Source organism: Engystomops pustulosus, chromosome 7 (assembly GCF_040894005.1).
Source record: "Engystomops pustulosus chromosome 7, aEngPut4.maternal, whole genome shotgun sequence".
Taxonomy (NCBI): domain Eukaryota; kingdom Metazoa; phylum Chordata; class Amphibia; order Anura; family Leptodactylidae; genus Engystomops; species Engystomops pustulosus.
Genome location: NC_092417.1, coordinates 108,234,966 through 108,260,172, shown reverse-complemented (window position 1 = coordinate 108,260,172; position 25,207 = coordinate 108,234,966). Strand labels below are relative to the sequence as shown.

The 25,207-nt window shown below is 40.6% G+C and overlaps 1 protein-coding gene across 1 annotated transcript; it reads right to left on the bottom strand.

Moving 5' to 3' along the window:
• Positions 1-2,505: 2,505 nt before the first annotated feature.
• CLEC3A (C-type lectin domain family 3 member A) lies at positions 2,506-24,917 on the bottom strand. Its single transcript, XM_072117498.1, has 3 exons — positions 24,663-24,917; positions 10,299-10,382; positions 2,506-4,158 (listed from the first exon to the last, which is right to left on the bottom strand). Exons 1-3 carry the CDS (start codon positions 24,775-24,777, stop codon positions 3,770-3,772), a joined length of 588 nt encoding a protein of 195 aa, XP_071973599.1. The 5' UTR covers positions 24,778-24,917; the 3' UTR covers positions 2,506-3,769.
• Positions 24,918-25,207: the final 290 nt, after the last annotated feature.

The following is a 25,207-nucleotide window of genomic DNA, read 5'->3' as shown; positions in this document are numbered from 1 at the left end:
AGTATTATAGTAGTTATATTCTTGTACATAGGGGGAAGTATTATAGTAGTTATATTCTTGTACATCGGGGGCAGTATTATAGTACTTATATTCGTGTACATAGAGGTCAGTATTATAGTAGTTATATCCGGAGGCAGAGTAAGGCACATGGGTGCGCCTGCGACCCGGTATATGTGTCGTAGGGGCACCCATGGCCGTGACATGTATACTGGAGATCAAAATTAGAGAAAGATGTATGATTTTTTTCAGAAATAATGTTATCCACATTGATCAACATGTGAAGGATTTTTTGTAAGGGGTACACCATGCCACTAGAATAGTGTTATACAAAATAACCAAAGTATATCAATATATCTTTATAATAAGAATGACATTTTCTGAAGGTTACACCAGCCACCATTCAGTAGGCAGTGCACAGGTCTTTGCTATGAATGACTTCAGCACATCTGGGGCCACAGGATATCACTAGTCTCTCACACTATTCTGGTGGGATTTTGGTCCACTCTTCTCCCAGTCTCTTCCATATTTCTGTAACTTTTGTGGGTTTTTTGGCAATAAGATTGTCACCAATGATTTTTCTGTTGGGTTTAGATCAGGACTCTGGACTGGCTATTTCATTGTTTCAATGTGTTCTGTTTTTTGTAATCAGATTGATCTATGTTATTATTTTCTTTTTTGAAACAATACAAACAACCACCCCAATTAGGGGAGACATTCCCCTTTCCCATCCCCCCCCCCAGTTCCGGCTATTAGTAGCACTCTTAATATCTAGAATCCTAGGATGGGACTTGTCTGCCAAGCTCTGATATTAATTTACATCGGTTATACCCCAACCCTTCAACTCCCCTTCCAATCATTCACAACCATTCATACCCCACCACTCATCCTTCCCAGCCTAATCCTGCCTCTCAGTAATGCTTGTGACGCCAGACCAGGCCTGTCGAGCCACACACTCCACAATTTCTCAGATTTGTCAGGATTTCACCTCTACTAGAACACTGCTTGTTCATTTAGTAACAAATCTTCAAATTTTGATACCTGGAAAAGATTTTTAGCACTTGGCACACTCCCAAATTGGCCAAAATTGACAAAATAACAGTGTTATTTGGGTAAAGATTGGGGGTCTCGGGCCAAAGATTGGGACCCACGCCAACGATCCGGACACCGAAGGGTGAGTATTAAGTTTTTTTTATTTTTTATGTGCTTAGCAGGGGGCTGGCTGTATACTTCTTGGGGCTGGCTGTATACTTCTTGTTTTTGAAAACGCATCCATTTTTGACCGGTTTTAATTAATTACTGGGAAATTAATAATTGGGAAAACCAGTAAAAATGGATGCGTTTTCAAAAAATGCATGCTTAAAAACAGTCCAAAAACTGGTTAAAAACGGCAAGTGTGACCGCACACTAAGGGTTTGCTAGCCAGCAGGAGTTTTTTCACTGGTGATAGGTTCTCTTTAGCTAGCATAGGCTGGCACAGATGTCAGCCGGTTCTTGTGTAAATTCTAGTAGATTTACTGATCTGTGAAAGGCCTATCTACTTTTATTAGTGCAACTGGAATCTTTATGAAACCAAATGATTGCAATATTTTATTTAGGTATAAGAGCCAACACCCTTAACATTCAGTGAATTACCAAGGTTCAAAAGAATAACATAGGAGTAATATCACATGTAAATGTGAAAAAAATTGTGAGATATGGTTACCCTAAGAACTGTTAACGGATATGGATCAGCTGATATATGGATAATGTACAAAGGATACAAATAGGGACAGGCGATTGATACCCAAAACTAAATGGGAAAATATGAAAAGATCAACAATGTAGTCTACCATCACTGTACATAAGCATGCCAAAATTTCCATTCATTTTGAGAATTAAATGCAGACAACATACTTACCAACTTTTATAAACAAAATAATTTAAAGTGCTGCCATAATTTTCCTTTAGGCTGCCCATTGATGATTAAATGGAAGGCATTCATTCACACAAGTACTAACAAGATTTACCAGATCAAATCATTTTTCACATGATGCTAGAGCCTCTTGACACATATGGCATGGAGCACCAGCGCATGATAAATCTGTCCCTTTATATTTTTTTATATGCTACATAGATGATGTCACAATAGGTCTCGTGACATCACGTGTAATAAGTCAGTTGGCTTTATATACCCTGTACACACTTACTACTTGAAAATGCTTTAATTGAGAAGGTGAAATGTTGCTGTTAAAATATTTGATAGACTAAAAAGAGACATTTTTTGGAGAGCTGCTTCATTGCTATTCATTTTTTTATGAGGTGCTATATATGTAAGCCACCTTCTGGTGTAAATTGCTGTGCTGCAAAAAGCGGGCATTGACCGTTTAAAAAAAATTCCACCTTGACATGTATGTGTTTGTTTATATGTTGGTTTTTCACTCGTTTTCTTTTTTTAATTGGAGGGAAATAACAGCAAACATGGTGTAAAATTCTTCAATTTTATAAAAAAAAGAAGTAGGAAACAAATGATGCAAATAATATTTTATAAATAAGATCACAACAATAACCGTTTGAGTATCTTGCAGGGCTCAACAATAAATTGGATACACATACACAACAAGTAATAGCACAAAACTAAATTATAAACATGTTCTCTAAAACCTTCATTTCTGGTTTTTACTTTCTGAAAACACAAAATCTTCAAAAATATGTAAAGAAATTCAAAATCAAAACTGCAAGGGCAAATCTTAAAGCAAATCTACCATCGAAATCAAGCATGATAAACCAGGCACCGTGTAGTCTACAGCAGAGAGAGGCTTTGGAAGGAAGGATACTGTGCATAACAAATATAAGAAGATAACCACAGTCAAAAGTCCAGTTATAGTCCTAGATATAGTATTGTGTCTGCACCAGTTTTTTGTCCACATTTGCATAAAAGGTGTCTTTGGAGCGTGTGTGTTCTTGGTTTGCTCCACATTTATTACTGAGATGCGACACAATTCTGTCAGGCAAATAGAAGAAATGATGAGTGCCTTACCCGGCGCGAAACAGCTGTCACTCATACTATCCTTCTGCTCCTATTCCTAATGGCTTTGGCGATGTGATTTTTAGAAAATGCCTATTAAAAGTGAAGTTTTATGGTGTGCTGCTACTTCCTTCTTCTTCTTCATGATATTTTTACAATTCTGTCATGACAGCATGAAGCAAAGTGCACCAAGAAAAAATAAGCGCACATCCTGAAAACTGATCAACTAAGAACCTGCGGCACTATAAAATAATGTGGCACAACTACCAGTTTTTAATATATCTGTGCCACAGTGTCTGGATCTATGAGTAAGTGTCCCTGGTTTATCACTCTTGATTTTTGATGGTAGTCTTGCACAAGATGTAAAGAACAGGACGCTCTTCCAGAAACTGCACTACTTGTTTAGGGTCTGTGACTTGTTTTGCTTGTTGATGGCACTGATAGTAGTAGCTTAGTATTGTGCTCGGCTACCTCCATCAGTGCCATAGAGATTAATAGAACAGCAGGGTGCAAATGTTACCATCGGCTCTATTCGTTTGGAGGGGTGCACCAAACCCCTGATTGTATGATCCATGAGAGTCCTACTGCTGGAAGCTGTGAATATGGGATAACTTGTAACTAACAACTCCTTTAAGTTGTGCTTCACATGTGTGTATCTAGTATACATTGTAAGAGGTTATTGCTGAAGGCTGAATACACCATCTTCTCGGTCAATAATCTGGCGAACTCTATACCCTGATGGGCAACAGGAGTCACAATTCTCTTCTAGGGTATAATAAATTCACAGACATATTTCTTTAAGCTACGACAAACTTCATCAACCCATTTTCCTTGGGAAGCCTGTGTTAGGAGAGCACAGTTTTTTCGTTTTCCTCCATTCGGTGACCGATCCCAATTAAAATAATTAATAGCAATTCCATTGACATCCACAAATTTTCCTTCGGTCACCATATCATTGATGCCCAACCAGAAGTCCCCAGCACCTGGAAGACTCTTCTTTCCATAATCACGGAGTGCGCTGTTTTCATCCGCATCTCTTGGAATAGCCAAGGTGCCCCCTTTGGCTATACAGTCCTCATTGGCTTCATGAAAATGCTTGGTTTCCTCAAATGCTAGATAGCATTTTTTATGGATTTTTGTACCTCGTAGGCAGACTGCAAATAAAGGAAGCTCATTTATCATGGTACAGAAGACGCATTCATAAAATAAGATTTCATTCCGTTCATAAAACGCTGCATTGTTTTATGAGCCTTTAAATTGAAGCAGACACAAAAATAATCACAAAACATATTTCAAAGCCACTTAGTAAATAGAGCCTGAAAAATTTAAAATATTTGAATTAAGCCTACAAAAACAGCATATCTGATTTCATTCAGCATTTACCTATAATATCTGTTAACATATTTACATTTAAAATGCCTCTGGAGAAGTAGGTTGGTCCCTATGGTAACAACATTATAAATGCTATTTTTTTTCCATGACCTTTCACAGTACAGAACGTATTGAATTCAAGTCACTAAAATAGCATCAAAATCTAATTTAAAGCCTCCAGCCAAGCTCTACTCTTTAATCTTAATATGCAGGAATTTTGTGCAGTAAGGCTTGATCTTTTAATAGTTTCTGGAGCAGGAAGTAGCCCGATTAGCAACTTCCTGTCAGCCACACTACTCTTGGTCATATTGGGGTGCTGGTTTGATCACTTCCACACCTACATGATGCCTGAAGATGGCCCGATCTGGAAGATGACCCCTTGACCTCTGCTGGGACAGGAAGAAGAGAGGTTAAAACATTCCTCCCCTGCATCGCTCGCCATTGTTCTTCCTGTCCCTACAAGCAGGGAGTTGAGAGGTCTCTCCTCACTCTCCTCCTCCGGGGGAAGGGGGGGAGGGCGCCACAGAGGTACGCCACTCCTTTCCTTACCCTCTCCAGCCACGACCGTCAAGTTGCCTTCCGGCTGCCAGGACAAGAGGCTTCCTTTGGGTGCCTTCTCTGGGGCCTACTGTGCGTCTATTCACCTGGCTCCAACAGCAGAATGCACATGCGTTCCAAAGGCCATAATGATGACTTCTGGTTGGCGCACCGGAAGAGATGCAGCGTACCCTTGGGAGCAAATTTATAGGGGTTGGGGGGCGCACTGGGCGCACCCCCTGTGGCCCCCACTGTTTTTCCCTTAAAGGGGCCCCACCAAATGTGGGCGATTCAGGCAGTCGCCAACAGTGTATCTGGGTCTGTGCTTCCCGGGCCGTATCCAGCCAATGTGCCCCAACTTCAACAATAAGTTCCCTGCTCTGCCTTAGACGATCAGAGGTAAAAAAAAAGAGGTGAATGCTGGCTTGGTACACCTCTGATATCCACTAGTATCCTGACACTGCAAGAGAAGGAAAGGAGGATGGCGTGCATCGGGGGAACGATTTAAGGTGAGTACAATTTTATTATTTAACCTAGGACTATATATAGTTATTATAGGGGGATTGTATATAGTTATTATGGAGTAATGTATATAGTTATAGGAGTCTGTATATAGTTAGTTATTATAGGGGAGCTGTATATAATTGTTATAGGGGGACTGTATATAGTTATTATAGGAGGTGTATATAGTTATTATAGGGGGACTGTATATAGTTATTTTAGGGGGACTGTATATAGTTGTTAAAGAGGGTGCATATAGTTATTATAGGGGGGTGTATATAATTGTTATAGGGGGTGTATATAGTTATTATTGGGGGACTGTAAATATTTATTATAAGGAGGCTGTATATAATTGTTATAGGGGATGTATATAGTTATTATAGGGGGACTGTATATACTTATAGGGGATGGTATATAGTTATTATAGAGGGTGCATATAGTTATTATAGGGGGTGTATATAGTTATTCTAGGGAGGCTGTATATAATTGTTATAGGAGGTGTATATAGCTATTATTAGTTATTATATTATATAGTTATTATAGGGAGGCTGTATATAATTGTTATAGGGGGTGTATATAGTTATTATTGGGGGACTGTATATATTTATTACAGGGAGGCTGTATATAATTGTTATAGGGGTGTATATAGTTATTATAGGGGGACTGTATATAGTTAATATAGGGGGCTGTATATAGTTATTATAGGGGGCTTTATATAGTTATAAGAGACTATATACTTATAGGGGGTGTATATAGTTATGGGGGACGGTATATAGTTATTATAGAGAGGCTGTATATAGTTATTGTAGGGGCTGTATATAGTTATAATAGGGGGATTTATATAGTTGTTATAGGGGGCTGTATGTAGTTATTATAGGGAGGCTGTATATAGTTATACAGGGCTGTATATACTTATAGGGGGTGTATATAGTTATTGTAGGGGACTGTATATAGGGATTTCTTGGTGGCTGTATATAGTGAGTACTGGGAGCTGTATATAGTTATTATAGGGGGCTGTATATAGTTATTATATGGGGCTGTATATAGTTAATGCTGTGGGACTATATATAGGTAATGTTGGGGGCTGTATAAAGTTATTGCTTGGGGCTATACATGTTAATTACTGGGGGGCTGTATATAGTGATTACTGGGAGATGTAAACAGGGATTGTTGGGGAAGCTGTATATAGTGATTTATGGTTGGCTGTATTTATTTATTACTGGGGGCTGTATACAGTGATTACTGTGGGAGCTGTAAATGGTGATTACTGGGACCTGTATATAGTGATTGCTGGGGGAGCTGTATATAGTGATTGCTGGGGGGTTATATATAGTTTTTGCAGGGGGAGGGGCTCTATATACTGATTGCTGGGGGCTGTATATAGTGATAACAGGGAGCTGTATATAGTGATTATTGGGGGGCTGTATACAGTGATAACTGTGGGAACTGTATATAGTGATTACTGGGATCTGTATATAGTTATCACTAGGGGGCTGTATATAGTGATTTCTTGGGGCTGTATATAGTGATTACTGGGAGCTGTATATAGTGATTACTGGGGGATGTATATGTATATATTTATTACTGGGTGCTGTATACAGTGATTACTGTGGGAGCTGTATATAGTGATTACTGGGAGATGTATACAGTGATTTCTGGGGGAGCTGTATATAGTGGTTGCTGGGGGAGCTGTATATAGTGATTACTGGGAGCTGTATATAGTGGATTGTGGGGAGGCTGTATATAGTGATTACTGGGAGCTGTATATAGTGATTACTGGGGGGATGTATATAGTGATTGCTGGTGGAGCTGTATACAGTGATTACAGGGGGCTGTATATAGTTATTGCTGGGGAGTTGTATATAGTGATTACAGGGGGAGCTGTATATTGTGGTTACTGGAGGCTGTATATAGTGATTACTCTGAGCTGTATACAGTGATTGCTGGGGGAGCTGTATATAGTGATTACTGCGAGCTGTATATAGTGGTTGCTGGGGTAGCTGTATATAGTGATTACTGGGAGCTGTATATAGTGGATGGTGGAGGGCTGCATATAGTGATTACTGGAAGCTGTAAATAGTGATTACTGGGGGGCTGTATATAGTGATTTTTGGGGGAGCGGTATATAATGATTGCTGGAGGAACTGTTTATAGTGATTGCTGTGGAAGCTGTAAATAGTGATTGCTGGTGGAGCTGTATACAGTGATTACAAGGGGCTGTATACTGTGATTACTGGGAGGCTGTATATAGTTATTGCTGGGGGGGCTGTACACTGTTATTACTGGGGGGCTGTATATAGTTATTGCTGGGGGAGCTGTACATAGTGCTTGCTGGGGGAGCTGTATATAGTGATTGCTGGGGGAGCTGTATATAGTGATTACTGGCTGCTGTATATAGTGATTACTGGGGAGGCTGTATATAGTTATGGATAGGAGTGTATAGCTATTGCTGTTCCCCCACCAGAATTTTCACCCATATATTCAATTGCTGACTGCAACAATGACCTTAAGTGACACATCATTATGCAACAGATTACCTGAAGTTGGTAAAGGAAGGGGCTAGACTGATTAAAATTTAAAAACTATTTGTTGATTTGTATGACATACACATACACCAGTATATGCACTGCATGCCTGTTGCGCCCGCTACATGTGCCAGTGCAGGTGTGTAACTAGGAGACGCTGGGCCCCATAGAAGACATATTTGTACACACATGTTTATATAATCACACACATTTATACACTCTTAGACACATACATACGTGATTACATTCATGCACACATTTATACACTCTTACGCTCACATTTATTTGCTCAAACATATATTTATACACTCATACATACAGTATATACCATCTCATATAGTATATACACACACACAGTATGTACCCTGTTTCCCCGAAAATAAGACAGTGTCTTATATTAATTTTTGTCCCTATAGATGCACTAGGTCTTATTTTCAGGGGATTCTGATTTTTCCATGAACAAGAATTTACATTTATAGGTGAACAAAAAAATCTACCTCTCTAACATCCTTATGACTCTCCAAACTCTGAATTTCCTGCTGTCTTTCTTGTGACTCCATTTCTATTAGAATCATTGGCCCCAATCTCTCATGTTTAGTAAAAGCACTTTCCATAAATGACCCCATCTTATCCTGGTGGCTGCTGGTATCACATTTGCAGCACAACAGCCAGTGATTTACTTCCATGAATTCTTCCTCATGTCACAACCTTCTGAAAGATTTACTAATACTAATGTATGGTGTGAGGGGAGCTGTAGCAATGACTGCCGCTAGGTCTTATTTTCAGGGGAGGCCTTATATTTCTGAGCCTGAATAAAATTGTACTAGGTCTTATTTTCGGGGGATGTCCTATTTTAGGGGAAACAGGGTACATCCAGGCAGTTATACACACTGCTGAGTGTAATCGCCCATAGGGCCCGCAGCCCCATCTGATAAGGGGCTCAGCTCAGCAGGGACATAGTGGCACAGGCCCAGGGGCATGGCATGAATAAATTATGACTTGGTTGCACCCCCAGGACCATCAATATGGCAGGCCCCATAGCAGCCACTACAGAGGCTATGGTGGTAGTTTTGCCATGGCGCCTGTGGGTTGAATATGAAATGCAATGTAGATTTGTGTTGTGTAACACTGTTTAGTTTTAGTGCCAATAAAGGGACGTAATGTTTTCACCCCTCTTCTTATAAAAGCAGGTCACTGTCTGGCCTGGAGTTCAAATCTCACAAAACGTCCCACGTTGGTGCATAAGCCACTCTTTCTTAAAGTTTGCTCTTAAGTGTTATTTTTGGCCTCAATGTTGCATCTGAAAGACTGAATATGTATCTCTTTAATTGAGGCTTGAAAGAGCTTGTATTATTCCTGACCAAGAGAAGGTAATTGCTGACCTATTAAAAGGCACGGTCATGCTGACACTAACTGTTACAGTCAGCATCAGTTTTCAGCCTGAATTCTCGTCACTTACTGAGCTTCATAGAGGATATAAAGTTGCAATTCTAATTATTAAAATTACACTTGCTAGAGTAGATAGCGAAAGACTGGTTCATGACATACATATGATAGGACCCACTAGATCCTCCAATAACATACAGTTCTTGAAGACTACAACTCCCCCCAGTGAAATTTGGGTAAATTATTGGACCTTGGGTATTAATGAGATTTGGGGTTAAAATTTAAATAAAAGAATATATACAAGATTGTGTGTTGACCTTCTAGGTACTATTAATCAATAAAGATAAAAAGGTAAAAATAAAAGTATATAGACTCCAATAAGCTCTAGCTAGTCACTGTCCACTATTAGGACAGCCTGTAAACCACATATTCTCTAATGAACAGAGAACAGTTATACAAGGCTGCTCAGTTCTGTGTGCAATGATGGATATGGGTGGTTGCCCGGGGCCCCTGGCTCTCAGGGGACCCATGGCTACTCCAAAACATCTGTATCATAATCAGATCCTGTCAGAATTGTCCAGCTCTTGGACAATTCATCAAAGAGCTGCTATCACTTTTTATTTGCCACATAAATTCATAGACCACACAGACTACAGTACATGGGGCTGCTTTCCCACTGTAATTGTGATTATGACTGCAATACTGTCATGTGGATCAGTTATTTTAACAGACTGATCCAATAGAAAAGTAGAGCATCTCCAAGCCAGAACAGTTTTTCACAGATTACTCAAAGACTATGGTCTGTGAAAAATGGAAGTAAAAATTTTGTTTTTACTATTTTTATGTGGTTACTTTCCACAAATTTGAGTGGCCAGGCATTAATTTAATTTCTTATGTATATGCCATGAAAGCTACGGATGTGAATGTTTAGACTCACACATTATATAATATATTTACTGGAATAGCATGTTTACCTGTTTGTAATGCCTGCATTTCCTTCAAGGAATTCACCTCACGCCACAATTTGTCCATCTGTGTCTTCAAGTCTCCATCTTTTTCTATGGCAAGCAAAATAAGATAGATGAAACACATACTGACAGTCACTCAGATGGCAAAGAGACAATGTAATGTATGTCACAGTCCATTATATGAGAGAAATAGCATTGGTGGCTAGAGGCAACTGCTCCATTCTTGCAGAAAATAAATCTCCATAAACTTTTAATACTGGCCAGTCCCCTGAAAGATATAGCCAATATTTCAAATCCATTGGAGATCATGACCTAAAGGCATCAGATAATATAATTTCCACGTCACTTTCAGACTTACTGTGATATGATAACATTTTGTAAGATATACCGGAGATGACCGGAGATTCACATGTACATATGTAAGGGGCATGTGAACACATGTGAAGATATTTGGACCATAAATATTCCAAAAAGTGATCAAAAAAAGTTATGTGCGCCTAAATGGTACCACTGTAAAGGACATCTCAACATGTAAAAAATATGCCCTAAACAGCTCCGGAAAGATGCCGATACCAACATAAACTAGAGATTTTCTCTATATTTTTTCTTCAGTAAATTTGTAAAAATATATAAAAAAACAATATAAATGATGTATCACCGTAATCGTAGTGATCTATAGAATAAAGATAATAGATTATTTTTATGGTATCGTGTATGGCCCCAAAAAAATACAAAAAGAAAGGAAACCACAATTGACAATTTTCTTTACTCCATACATTCAAGAGTTAATAAAATCTTATCAATAAGCTAAAGACCCACTTAAATTAAGTATTTTTAAAGTGCATCTAATGTTTTACATACGTTGAGGGGTGTAGTTTCTATAATGGGGTAATCTATGGGGTTTTACTATTATTTAAGCCTCTCCAAATGACTTGAAAACTGAGCAGGTCCCTCAAAAGCACGATTTAGTGTTTTTTTAATGAAATAAATGCATAAAAAACCATCTCAACATGAAGCAGACAATCTGTAAATGTTAGCTATCAAGTTTTTTTTGCTATTATGACTATTATGCTATAATTACTTTTTGCTATAGAACATTTTGAATTTTGAAAATTAAGAATTTTTCCAAATTTTCACCAAAGATCTGGCAAAACATACCACCAAGTTTTTTTTAAAATAAGGCCTCATGCACATGACTTGTGGTCTTTTCTGTTCTGTATATAGGGCTGTAACAGTATGGCAATGTATCATATGGTACAGTACAGTGGACAATATGGCCATGTAATTTTAAACCTCCAATAGCCTCCCTCATACAACTGACAGAGGTGCAGAGACTGCTCTTCTTATACAAAGAGACCATATGATAAATGCCACATAGTAGGTGGTAGTGCTATTAAAGGACACCTGTCATCAGGTCTGTGTCACTTGTCCTGTCACTACTACCTGTTGGAGCAGCTCACAAGGATCCCATCCCAGCCTTTATCTAATCAATTCATACACTAATCATTGCAAAATCATCTTTTCTTTATTATGTAAATGAGGCTGGTCACATGGTCAGAGGCAGTGATGTCACCCCTGTTACCCCTCCCCTCTCCTCCCCCTGCTCATGTCTTTGTGTAATGTATAGTAAAGCATTGCTAGTGTGTATGCTGCATCTGCTGACAGGCTGCATCCTCCTAATACACAGAGACACAAACATCAGCTACACAAGTACCTGACATGTTCTGCTATAACATGGCTGCATCCTGGAGCTGTTGTATCTCTCCTACACACACACAGTCTGCAGGGGGCGTGGCCGCCAGCACCAGGAAGCTCATCATTGTACAGCCTCACATCATTATAGAGGCTGTCAGTCATGCACTGGGGGTGTGGCTGTGCCGCCCACTCATGAATAAGCTTGACAGCTTGAATATGCTAATGACTCATTGGACATTTCACAGGTCATTTATATACAGCTTTAGGACCTCATTGCTTAGGTTTACAGGCATGTAGAGGGACAATGAAGGGATAGAGGCAATGCTCTCTAATGGCAGTTTATGAAAATATATTTAGTTTAGGGGGGTTATTTTGCCTGACAGGTTCTCTTTAAATATTTTTCATTAGGGCACAGATGCTTCAAGGTGCCGAGCTGTTGATCATTTTTCAGTCCCGGATTTCACTAAATATAATTATAATACTCCTGCACTTATTTTTAGTACAAAACACACAGATGTAACATAATAAATATATATATGTATATTTATGATAACTTTGATCGGAAAATGCAGTAGATTCACCTAAAAAGACAACAAAATATACCGTATATACTCGTGTATAAGCCGAGATTTTCAGCACAAAAAATGTGCTGAAAAACCTCACCTCGGCTTATACACGAGTCAACTAAAAAAAAAAATGAGTCAAAAAAAATAATAATAATACTCACCCTCCGGTGTCCGGATCCTCGGCGGCAGCTCCCGATTCTCGGCAGCGGCTCCGCTCCTCTCTTCTTTCTTCACTGGCGTCTCCCGGGCTCTTTGCTTACTTCGCTAGCCAGGCAGTCGGGCGCACACTAAGATGCGGCGCTGTCGCCGCTGATGATGTCATCGGCGGCGACACTGCCGCATCATAGTGTGCGCCCGCCTGCAGATCGCATGGACGCGACTGCCGGCTAGCGAAGTAAGCAAAGAGACCGGGAGCCGCCAGTGAAGAAAGAAGAGAGGAGCTGCCACCGAGGTTCGGAAGCCGCCGCCAGGACCGGGAGCCACCGCCGAGGATCGGGAGCCGTGCCGAGCATCAAAGGTGAGTATCGTCGGAGGGTGAGTATTAAGTTTGTTTTTTTTATTCACTTGGCATACTGGGGGCAGGCTGTATACTACTATTGGGGCAGGCTGTATACTACTATTGGGGCAGGCTGTATACTACATGGGGGCAGGCTGTATACTACTATTGGGGCAGGCTGTATACTACTATTGGGGCAGGCTGTATACTACATGGGGGCAGGCTGTATACTACATGGGGGCAGGCTGTATACTACTTGGGGGCAGGCTGTATACTACTTGGGGGCAGGCTGTATACTACAGGGGGCAGGCTGGCTGTATACTACAGGGGGCAGGCTGGCTGTATACTACAGGGGGCAGGTTGGCTGTATACTACAGGGGGCAGGCTGACTGTATACTACACCCTAGGCTTATACTCGAGTCAATAGGTTTTTCCAGTTTTTGGTGGTAAAATTAGGGGTCTCGGCTTATACTCGGGTCGGCTTATACTCGAGTATATACGGTAGTTGTCATAAACAGGTATAGATATGTGGCTTGTAGGCAAAATTGCAAGATGAACCTAAAATGCACTTTAACCTTTATGTATAAACTTTATGTGACCTTCTCTAAACTTTTCAATGCACACATATAACTTTTCAATATTTTATTAATTTTTGCATAATTTGGTATTCAAGGAGCTGTTTGCATAATTTGCTATCATACAGCTTAATGGCAAAATTCTCAAAAGGAGTTTTATCCATGAATCGCTCAATTCAGACCAATTGAAACCTTTCAGCATGTTCTGCATGCTAGTCGACCTGCAAAGGTACCTGACCACAACACCATGCACAGGAGACATCAGTGTGCATGGGCCAAAGAACAACTTTCCTGGATGAGGGACTTAAAGGGGTATTCACACTTTGGTAAATTAATGTTATTGTTTGTATGATGAAAAATAATACAATTTTCTAATATATTTTCTGTATCAATTCCTCAATGTTTTCTAGATCTCTGCTTGCTGTCATTCTATAGAAAGCTTTCGATGTTACAGAAATCTAACCCTGGTGATACAGGTTTACAGCTCGTTAGTATTATAGAGAGTAATCAGAGCCGTGCGCTCTAATGAGCTGTGCGTCTGTGTGACCTTGGTCAGATTTCAGTCCACGATGGAAGTAAACATAGAAGCTTTCTATGGAATGACAGCAAGCAGAGATCTAGAAAACCTTGAGAAATTGCTACAGAAAATATATTGGAGATTTGTATAACTTTTCATTATTCAAACAATATCCATTACTTGTTGAAATGGGAATACCCCTTTAAGTACCCCAGTGTTATCCACTGATGAAAGCTTATTCACACTGAGAAGATAAGATGGCCACCAAAGATGTTGGAGATGTCAAGGAGGGAAACATGCATAAGCCACTGTTGTCACCAGAAAAGCCTTTGTTGAGGAAGGTCCATAGGGCATTAGGACGTATGTGTACAACGGGAAATGCGGTCTGTTGACACACAAAGGACGTAAATGTATGTCTTAGTGATCACCTGGGCTCAGAAGCAGAGTATGTGTGATCACTGCGGGGGCCCGACTATGTGTGACAACAGGGCTCCTGCACTAACAGCTGGGATCACAATACTTGCGATCTTGGCTGTTAAACCCTATAGATGTTGCAGTCATGGTGTCTGTGGCATCCCAGGGATGTCTTCGGTAGTGCGTGTGAGCCTATGCAGAATGCATAGGCTGACTAAGGTAATATTCTGCAATACATTAGTATTGCAGCATATTACATTGAACAAGTGATGACTGATCACTTGTTCATGTCCCACACCGGGATAAAATAAAACAGTCAAAACATAAAAAAGTGCAAATAAAAAATCCCCTAAGGCCCCATCATATATAAATAATAAAAATAATCTTTACAGATTCAGGGGAACATGTACAAATAAGATATTACAGAGTAGTAAGTCATATGGAACAATAGGAGTGAGGGCCCTGCTCGCAAGAGCTTACAGTCTATGAGGATGAGGGGGTGACACAACAGGTATAAGAACTTGTATAATGGTCCTGCCATTTTTATAAGGGGATGGAATAGAAATAATGTAATAAATAAAAATGCTACTGCTTGAGCCAGCCATCAGCCGCCATCTTATATACAAAATCCAAAGTCAGTGGGACTGTAGAGAAGCATTTTCTGGATAACAGATAGGGGTACGTACACAGAATTGGTTAGTAAAGCATTAAAGTTGCATGCAGTTAGTGAGTGTGATAGGCCTGCCCAAATAAATGAGAATTTAAGAGCACATTTGACGCTTTGGAGGTTGGGTATTAGTCTAATAGACTAGGGTAGAGCATTCCAGAGAATTGGTGCAGCTCTGGAGAAGTCCTGGAGACATGTTTGGGAGGTTTGCATTAAGGAAGAGGATAATCTAAGATCATTGGTGGATCAAAGATAGTGAGATAAGAAAGGAGAGGTAGAGAGGTGCAGCATTTTGAAGAGCTTTGTGGATAATCTAAAATGTATTTGGAAGGAGACAGGCACCCAGTCCAATGACTAGCAGAAACTGGTGGAATTTGTGTAGTGTTTTGTCTGAAAGACAAGCCTGGTAGTAAGAGTTTAGTAAGTGGAAGACAGATTAGTAGGGAGTTACACTACTATAGACTAGAGTGATTAGTGTTTTAGAGGATTCAATTGTAAGAAATGGTCGGAATCTAGAAATGTTTTTCAGGTGTATCCAGCAAAAGCGAGCAACAGATTGAGTATAATGTGCAAAGGAGAGGTCCGAGTCCACCACAATCCCAAGACAGCGGCGGGCCTGCTACCATTTTGAAAGGATTACATTTCAAGAAGAGAGAGGACATGATTTTAGAGATGTTAGAGAGATGTGACTGGCGACCTGCAGTAGGGTGCAATGGCGGATCTTTATATAGGCGGTAAGGGCAGGTGCCTGGGGCCTTCAGCCGCCCAAAGCTGGGCCCTATATTTAGATCTGCCATCAGTCTTTAAAAAAAATTTATACTTACCTTCGGCTTCTTTTCCCTGGGGCTTCATCTTCTCCTTCCTGCATACACTATGAGGCAGCAGTGTCACGGCCATGTGACATCATAGTGTATGGAAAGGAGCAGTTCCCCCCCACCCTTGGGAAACATGTGACCTTTTCAAATTTATGAATAACTCCCCACACTCGGGATTGGCTGTAATGGAGCAGGTGTCGTTGCTAAGCCCAGTGATGGGTGTTTTCATATATTTGAAAAGGTCACATGGAGAAACTGTTTCCCAAGGGTGGGGGGAACTGCTCCTTTACAGACCCTCCCATTTGGCAACTGCCTAGTCACACAGGAGATTCTAATGAAAGGTACAATATAACATATCTTTTTTTCTGTAAAACCTATTTTTTATACAAGAACACTTTGGCAGTGTATGTACTATGCTCTGTGGGGACTGGGGGAGTGCTAAAAATGGATCTCCTGGTGACAGGTTCCCTTTAAGTCCTAACAACTGGGCACCCGTTAGTTTGGATGCTGGGGGCACTAGTCCTAGGGCCTATGGGACACTTAATCCGCCACTGGTAAGCCGTGAGCAATATTGCGTGCAGACTTATATATCTGTGTATCATCAATATAAAGATGATACTGAAAACCAAGTCTGCTGATGGGTTGCCCAATGAGAGCATTATAGATGGAAAAGTGAAGAGGACCTAGGACTGAGCACTGAGGAACCCTGACAGTGAGAGCAAAATCAAGCTTCACATTAAAAGAGTGAAAAAAACACCACAAAACACATTTTGGGTATCAGCAAATCCGTAACAACTCATACAGTAACATAAAATTGTTATTGAACCCGTTTGGTGTACATAAAAATAAAAAAAACAAGTCTGCTGATGGGTTGCCCAATGAGAGCAGTATAGATGGAAAAGAGAAGAGGACCTAGGATTGAGCACTGAGGAACCCTGACAGTGGGAGGAAAATCAAGCTTCACATTAAAAAAGTGAAAAAACACAAAACACAACATATTGGGTATCACCACATCCGTAACAACTCATACAGTAAAATAAAATTGTTATTGAACCCGTTTGGTGTACATAAAAATAAAAAAAAAATTACTAAATTACTAAAACATGATAAAAAAGTAACATTTACCCCAACACGATACCAATAAAATGTACAGATTGTCCTGCAAAAAACAAGCCCCAAATCATGTACAAAAAAATGTAAATGTTATGCCTCTTAGAACATGGCGATGCAAAACAAGCAAATTTCTCACCAAATAAATTCTATAATATGCAAAACAAGTCAACCATAACAAGCTATATAAACATGGTGTGGCCATAATTGTCATAACCAATAGAATAAAGATAACATATTATTTTATGGTACAGTAATTAATGATTTTTTTTTATCCCCACCAAGAAAGAGTTAATAAAATCTCATCGATTAGCTATTAAACCCCTAAATGATGTACCTGAAAAGTACATCCCATACTGGAAAAAATAAGCCCCCATATGTCCACATTCCAAAAATATAAATATTATATAGCCTGTAAAATGTGTCAATGCAAATCTGCTCTGAATGGTGCTCCTTCCGTTCTGTGCCCAGCCATGTGCCAATACAGCAGTTTTCCAACACATATAGGGTAACGGCATACTCGGGAGATATTGGGTATTAAATAGAGAGGAGCGAGCACTAAAATGCTCGAGTGCTCGTCTCGAATAACGAACCCCATTGAAGTCAATGGGAGACTTGAGCATTTTTCAAGGGGACCAAGGGTCTGCACAGGCAAGCTTGGCCAAACACCTGGAAACCTCAGAAAATGATGGAAACACCACGGAAATGGACAGGAAACAGCAGGGGCAGCATGCATGGATGCCTCTGAGGCTGCTTAATCGCACCATTATGCCAAAATTATGGGCAACAGCATGGCGATGACAGAGTGACCGAATGAGGCTAGATAGCATCTAAAACATCCAATAATTGACCCTGACACTATAGAAGACGGCATGCAGAGGCAGCGGCAGCAGCGGCAGGCTAGAGTGTGGCATGGCGACATACCCCAAATAGACTCAGTCTTCAAACCAATGTAAAAAATTCCTTTTGGCGAGGATAACGTGTAGCACTGTATGTATCAGTATTTTGCCTGGTTAAGCGGCAGAGAGGAACCAAAGGAGATGAGCAAGAAGCGCTGAATTGATTTCCTATGTGAACAAAAGGTTGACGGTATATTTAGTCGATAACATAGCATGGTGGCGACATAGTGACCAAATTCCATAACGTATCTGGTGAAACACCCGAAAAATGAGCCTGACACAGCTCGTTTGATAAGGGGACGACATGTGGAGGCAGCCATGGAGACGACTTCCATGATTAAGAGCAACAGTATGGGGCATCCATATTGCGCTGCTATGATTGAAACTTCAGGTCTCCAGCATGGCGGCGACAGATGCGCCGAGTTCCATTATGTATCTGGTGAAACACCTGAAAATTCTGCCTGACACAGCTCGTTTGATAAGGGGATGATGTGCTCCAGCGTCTAGGGTATAGACAGTTGAAAGTTGCGCATGGAAACATTGGTGGACGCTGTGGAGGATCGTGGAGGCGAAATGGACAGGAAACAGCAGGGGCAGTATGCATGGATGCCTCTGAGGCTGCCTAATCTTGGGATGGAGCTGGCGGTCCGCTGCCAGGCGAGCTTTCGCCTGTCCAAGCCCCTGCCTCTGGGCTCCTCCCCACCCAAAATGGGCCTGGGGGCCGGAAGCGTTTACTTTGAAAAAATTATAATTTTCAAAGCAGGGGGGAGGGGGGCTACAAACAGCACTTCTAAGAACCTTTTGTATAAGATCAAGTGTAGTACTGTTCTTATAAGAAATTCGCCTGGTTATGGCGGGGGAGGGGAACGAAAACAGATCTGCAAGAAGCGCTGAAATAATATCAGTCAATGATAAAAGATTGGTGGTATATTTTGTGGATAACACAGCAGGGTGGTGACAAAGTTAACAAGTTTGATGTGGAAGCCGTTAAAACAACCCAAAATTCTGCCTGACACAGCTCGTTTGCTAAGGGGACGATGTATGGAGGCAGTAAGGTAGTAGTAGATTAAAGGTGCTGCAGTTAAAACTATGTTAGTTGGATCTTGGGATGGAGCTGGCTGTCCGCTGCCAGGCGGGCTTTCTCCTGTCCAAGCCCCTGCCTCTCGGCTCCTCCCCACCCAAAATGGGCCTGGGAGCCAGAAGCGTTTACTTTGAAAAAATTATAATTTTCAAAGCAGGCGGGGGCTACAAACAGCACTTCTAAGAACCTTTTGTATAAGATCAAGTGTAGTACTGTTCTTATAAGTAATTGGCTTGGTTATGGTGGGTGAGGGGAATGTAAACAGATGCACAAGAAGCGCTGAAATAATATCAGTAAATGATAAAAGGTTTGGCAGTATATTTTGTGGACAACACAGCAGGGTGGCAACAAAGTTAACAAGTTTGATGTGGAAGCCATGAAAACAACCCAAAATTCTGCCTGACACAGCTTGTTTGCTAAGGGGACGATGCATGGAGGCAGCTATATGGACGACTTTTGGAGGCAGCTATGGAGATGATGTGTGGAGGTAGCAATGGAGACAACGTGTGGAGGCTGCTATGGAGACAATTAAATTTGGATAGTGCCTGTATGTGGCAGTCCAAAAAAGTTTTCAAACCAGAGGACCGGGTAGGTGGCCCTCCAGAAAAATTAAATACATAGAGTACTATACATAGAGCCTTTTGGCCCTGGCAAAAATAGCCAGTTTCCTCTGCTTTAGTGTACAAAGAGGAGGAGAAGGAGGACAATGAGGAGGAGGAGTGCATACATTATTCAGGTTGAGCTGCTTTCACCTGGTGGAGAATGGAAATCCTGAGAAATCCAGGCTTTATTCATCTTGATAAGCGTCAGCCTGTCAGCACTGTCAGTCGACAGGCGTGTACGCTTATCGGTGATGATGCCACCAGCTGCACTGAAAACCCGCTCAGACAACACGCTAGCGGCAGGGCAGGCAAGAACCTCCAAGGCGTACAGCGCCAGTTCGTGCCACATGTCCAGCTTTGAAACCCAGTAGTTGTAGGGAGCTGTGTGATCATTTAGGACGATGGTATGATCAGCTACGTACTCCCTCAACATCTTTCTGGCAAAGGCCTTGTAAAGCGTACCCCTGCCAGTGCTGGACAAGCTGCCTGCTCGCCTACTCTCCCTCGCTACTTGTCCTGCAGAAGTACGCCCTCTGCCGCTAGCGCTGTCAGAAGGGAAATACTGTTTCAGCTTGTGCACCAGGGCCTGCTGGTATTCATCCACGACATCACCTGTTCGCAGTGTTCTGGCCTCAACAGTGCTCTACCACGAGTCCCAGTAACTTGAGACATGAACCTAGGGAGTGTAGCTCTGCTGCGTTCCCCTGCTCCCTCATCAGCAGGTGGTGTCTCACCCCGCCCAGGACCACGGCCTCTGACCCCTGCTGTAGTTGGACGTCCACGCCCTCGTACTCTACCCCTAGCTCTCAGGCTCAACATTTTCAAAATTAAAGTGTAAACTGTAAATTCTTTTTGTGTTTTTTTTGTATTTTTGTTTTTTTTTTATGAAACGCTGCTATCCTATTGCTATGGCTTGTTTCTGACCTACACGTACAGCAAACAACTGGATTTTGTGCTGTGCCTGATGACTATTAGTTTTGAAAAAAGAAAATAAAATAAAAAGCAGACTGTGCCTAATTCAATCAAACCCCTAATAAATTGTCCCACTTAGGTGTTTGAGATGGATATGTGTGTCACTAAGAGCTAAACAGAACGTTCGCAAGACTCCCTGCAAATTCGTCACAATATGGTACTAGCTGCACTACTAGTGCCAGCAAGGCCAGCCACAAGCAAATCAACAAAAAATAAAATATATAACGCTATTGTAGCGCTAAGAAGGCCTGTTGGGTTCTCGTATGGCTAGTTTCTAGCCTACACTGACAGCACACAACTGGATTTTGTGCTTTGCCTGATGACTTTTAGTTTTGAAAAAAAAAAAATAGGCAGACTGTGGCTAATTCAATCAAACCCCTAATACATTGTCCCACTTAGGTGTTTGAGATGGATATGTGTGTCACTAAGAGCTAAATAGAACGTTCCCAAGTCTCCCTGCAAATTCGTCACAATATGGTACTAGCTGCACTACTAGTGCCAGCAAGGCCAGCCACAAGCAAATAAAAAAAAAAAATATATATAACGCTATTGTAGCCCTAAGAAAGCCGGTTGGGTTCTCGTATGGCTAGTTTCTAGCCTACACTGACAGCACACAACTGGATTTTGTGCTGTGCCTGATGACTTTGAGTTATAAAAAAAAAAGAAAAGTAAAAAAAAAAAGAAAAAGCAGACTGTGCCTAATTCAATCAAACCCCTAATAAATTGTCCCACTTAGGTGTTTGAGATGGATATGTGTGTCACTAAGAGCTAAATAGAACGTTCGCAAGTCTCTCTACAAATTTGTCACAATATGGTACTAGCTGCACTGCTGGTGCCAGCAAGGCCAGCCACAAGCAAATAAAATATATATATATATAACGCTATTGTAGCCCTAAGAAAGCTGGTTGGGTTCTTGTATGCCTAGTTTCTAACCTACACTGACAGCACACAACTGGATTTTGTGCTGTGCCTGTCACTTTAAGTTTTGAAAAAAAAAAAAAAAATCGACAGACTGTGCCTAATTCAATCAAACCCCTAATAAATTGTCCCACTTAGGTGTTTGAGATGGATATGTGTGTCACTAAGAGCTAAATAGAACGTTCGCAAGTCTCCCTGCAAATTCGTCCCAATATGGTACTAGCTGCACTACTAGTGCCAGCAAGCCCAGCCACAAGCAAATAAAAAAAAATAAAATATAACGCTATTGTAGCCCTAACAAGGGCTGTTGGGTTCTTGCAGAATCACTCCTGCCTAACACTAATCTAATAGAACACCCTAACGCTATCCCTGACCAGTAGCAGCTCTCTCCCTAACGGCATCCAGACAGAGAATGATGCGAGCAGCGCAGGCAGGGACTAGTCTATTCCAGGGTCACCTGATCAGGCCAGCCAACCACTGCTATCGACATGTAAGTGTACCACTTCATGCTGGGTGGAGTGCAGAGTCTCCTGGCTTGTGATTGGCTCTGTTTCTGGCCGCCAAAAATCAAAGAGATGCCATTTTCTCGAGCTGGCGAAATATTCGTCCAAGCAAAGAGCAGTTTCAAGTACGCTAATGCTCGAACGATTTCATAATCATGTGAAAAATTGCCTCCACAACTCTAAGCTCCTTAATATTCTAGAAAAATCAGAGGACGTGTAAGATGCCATGCCAATATAAAGAAGACAAATTTTAGTTATAAAGTTATTTGGGTGCTATGACTGTCTGAAAAGCAAAGAAATGGAGAACTTTTAAACATTTTTGCCAAATTTCCATTTTTTTTCATAATTAAATGCAAAAGATATCATCCAAATTTTTCCACTAATTTGAGTTTTGATCCGAAAGTGGCTTGGTCCTTAAGGGTTAAAGAAGAACAAATGGCTAATTTTATTTTCATGAACAACAATATGCCAGCTCAAATGAAGTGGCCAGGACATTCTCCAGGCCTGAATCCCGTTGAAAACCTATGAGATCAACTGAGTCACCATGTAGAGGCTAATAATAATTCTGTACCCAACACCTCAATGTACTGATAGCTGACTTTCAAGAAGGGTCTGATACTATAACTTAGTAGGCAATTAGTCAACTTGTCAATAGCATGATACATTGTTGTCAAGCTGTAATTGAGTCCAAGTGACAGGTTATTGAGTCATTTTGGTGGGGTTATACCACTGCTGTAGATATTAATCTCAATAAATAGTTTGAGTTTAACATTGCAGGCTACACCAAAGTAGGGTATATCAATGGTTGCAGAAAATGACAATTTTTAGCTTTGCTATATCATTGCTTCTGTCATCCTTTTTCCTGAAGACTTTAAAGATTCAAAAGTGTTGCCCTTATCCCTAAATGATTGCTTTCCATGGCTTCAATGATAAAAAAAATCAGTTTGTATATTTTTATGTAACTCACCTGAGTTACTTAAGGACTGTCTGCCAATATTCAACTACAGACTTATACAGCATCCTTTCTTTTTCCCTGCTCACCTCTGTGAGGCTGAAGAGAATTCCTGAGGGTAAGGTGAGGAGCAGGTTAGAGATGGTCACAATGGCTTTTCGTGACTAGGCTCCACTACATCATTAACCACTCCCTCAGGAAAGTGGGGGTTGAGGGAGACGCTGGCCATATGAAGAGAAATCAATCTTGCTCTTCAACCCTCCCTCTGAAATTCTCTTCAGCTAAGTTAGCAGTGTCAGATTCAGTGAGGAGGATGGGTAGCTTGATTGTATACTGCAGCTCCCTACCTCCGGGACTGAAACAAAGGACATCAATGAAAGTTTTTTTTAAAAGAATGGTGTTTTTTTAAAAAGATTGTTTGCTCTACTACCGAGGATAAAGGAATTAGGAGATCGTGTACAATGACATCTAAAAGGTTTTGTGGGGGGTGGGGGGCGTCACTGTTGACAGGTTCTCTTTAAACAGAATTCAATATGATTCCAGTTAAGTTTTATAAAGAGTTCATTCATATCAGTTAAATATTATCCTTCCTCTTGTTTACTAGAGCAAGGCTGTGCACAAGTAATTCACAGATCATTTTCACATATTTTACTCTAAATATTCTTTTTATAAATGTTTCCAGAAATCCCGCATCACATTTCCTGTCTGAGCTTGGTAAACACAGCAATTTTCTTGTAGACACTGTTCATAGAAGAATTATCCCATTCACCATAACTGGTTTGTGTTCATTAAATTAGAGAACACTTTTAAAAGGCAATGCCAGCAATATTCCCAAAGTAATTATTAATAAGTATGTCATTCAAGCACCTTGAATTCTTCTGACCTGAATAAGTTAAACTGTTCCTTAGTCATTCAGTGACATTGAGTGACAACATCACACACCCTTGTCATTCACATAAGTGCTAAATGGACAAAACGTAGCTAAGAACCTCTGGTCCCAAACTACATGGAGAGGACTATGAGAGTCCAACTTCCCTAACTGGGACTGTATTTTAAACATGCTCCACTCTTTAGGATATCATCAAAGGTTATGCTAAATCAAACATCACTATGCAGGAGCCTAGTTATGTAGTTGTTAACAGGCTCTGAAGCCTGAGGGGACCCAAAGGGCTGGTCTACCACATTACCACGTTGCAGATTTCTTATTGGGGCCAAAGAGTTCTAAGTTCTATCTCTATCACTATGGTTTTGTGCACAATAGTAAAACTATATTCTTATCAATTGTTTTTTTTCCATATTTTTAAGGGTTATCCAAGGCTTTTTTAATATATACTCTTTCTCAACCAAATTTTTACAAGTATTACATAGCTTAACCATTATTTCAAAGACATTCCAGGCTGTTATAGGGGAATTATAGGAGACATTTAATGAAGATTTCTGCTAATTCCATAGAAGAAAGGATCAAGGAAGAAACCTGAGCCACGTGGATTGCTTACCCCATATTTACCACAGTGCCATACAGATGAACTTCTAGCTTCTTAGGACAACTTACCATGTTCCTTATAATGTTATTACTTTCAAGTCTTACCTTTCTCCTTAGACCTGCGATCCTTTTTATTCTTCGACCTAGATGACTGTCCGCTGATCTGATCCAGCAGTAATATAGCGACAAAGAAAAAAATAGTTAGCCCAGGCCGACCCATGGCAATTCTTTTCTGCTGTTAATTAATTGAGATATAAAATTGTATATTGAGCATATACACAAGTTCTGTAAAGCCTTACTCCTCCACAGCTGAGTGAGGGAGCTTTTTCCAAGTGCTCCTCACTAATGTTAAATACTGCTCTTGGCTTTGGTATAAGGTACCTCCTTGTTCTCCCCCTGAGCCCACAGCTGATTTGTGCTGCCTTCATGTTTTTATTTTTCTTGTATGCTCTACTTTATACTATGAAAGGAATGAATGCACCTTTTAAACCTGTTCCCAAACAGCAAAACACATGAAAGACTGGAGCTTTGCAGTAGGGGGATGAGTAGATGGATGTAACTTTAAAATGTGCAGAAATCTTTCACCTCTTAAGAAATGTATATTAATCAGGTGAAGACTTACACAAAAACATATGGCTAATGTGATAAAA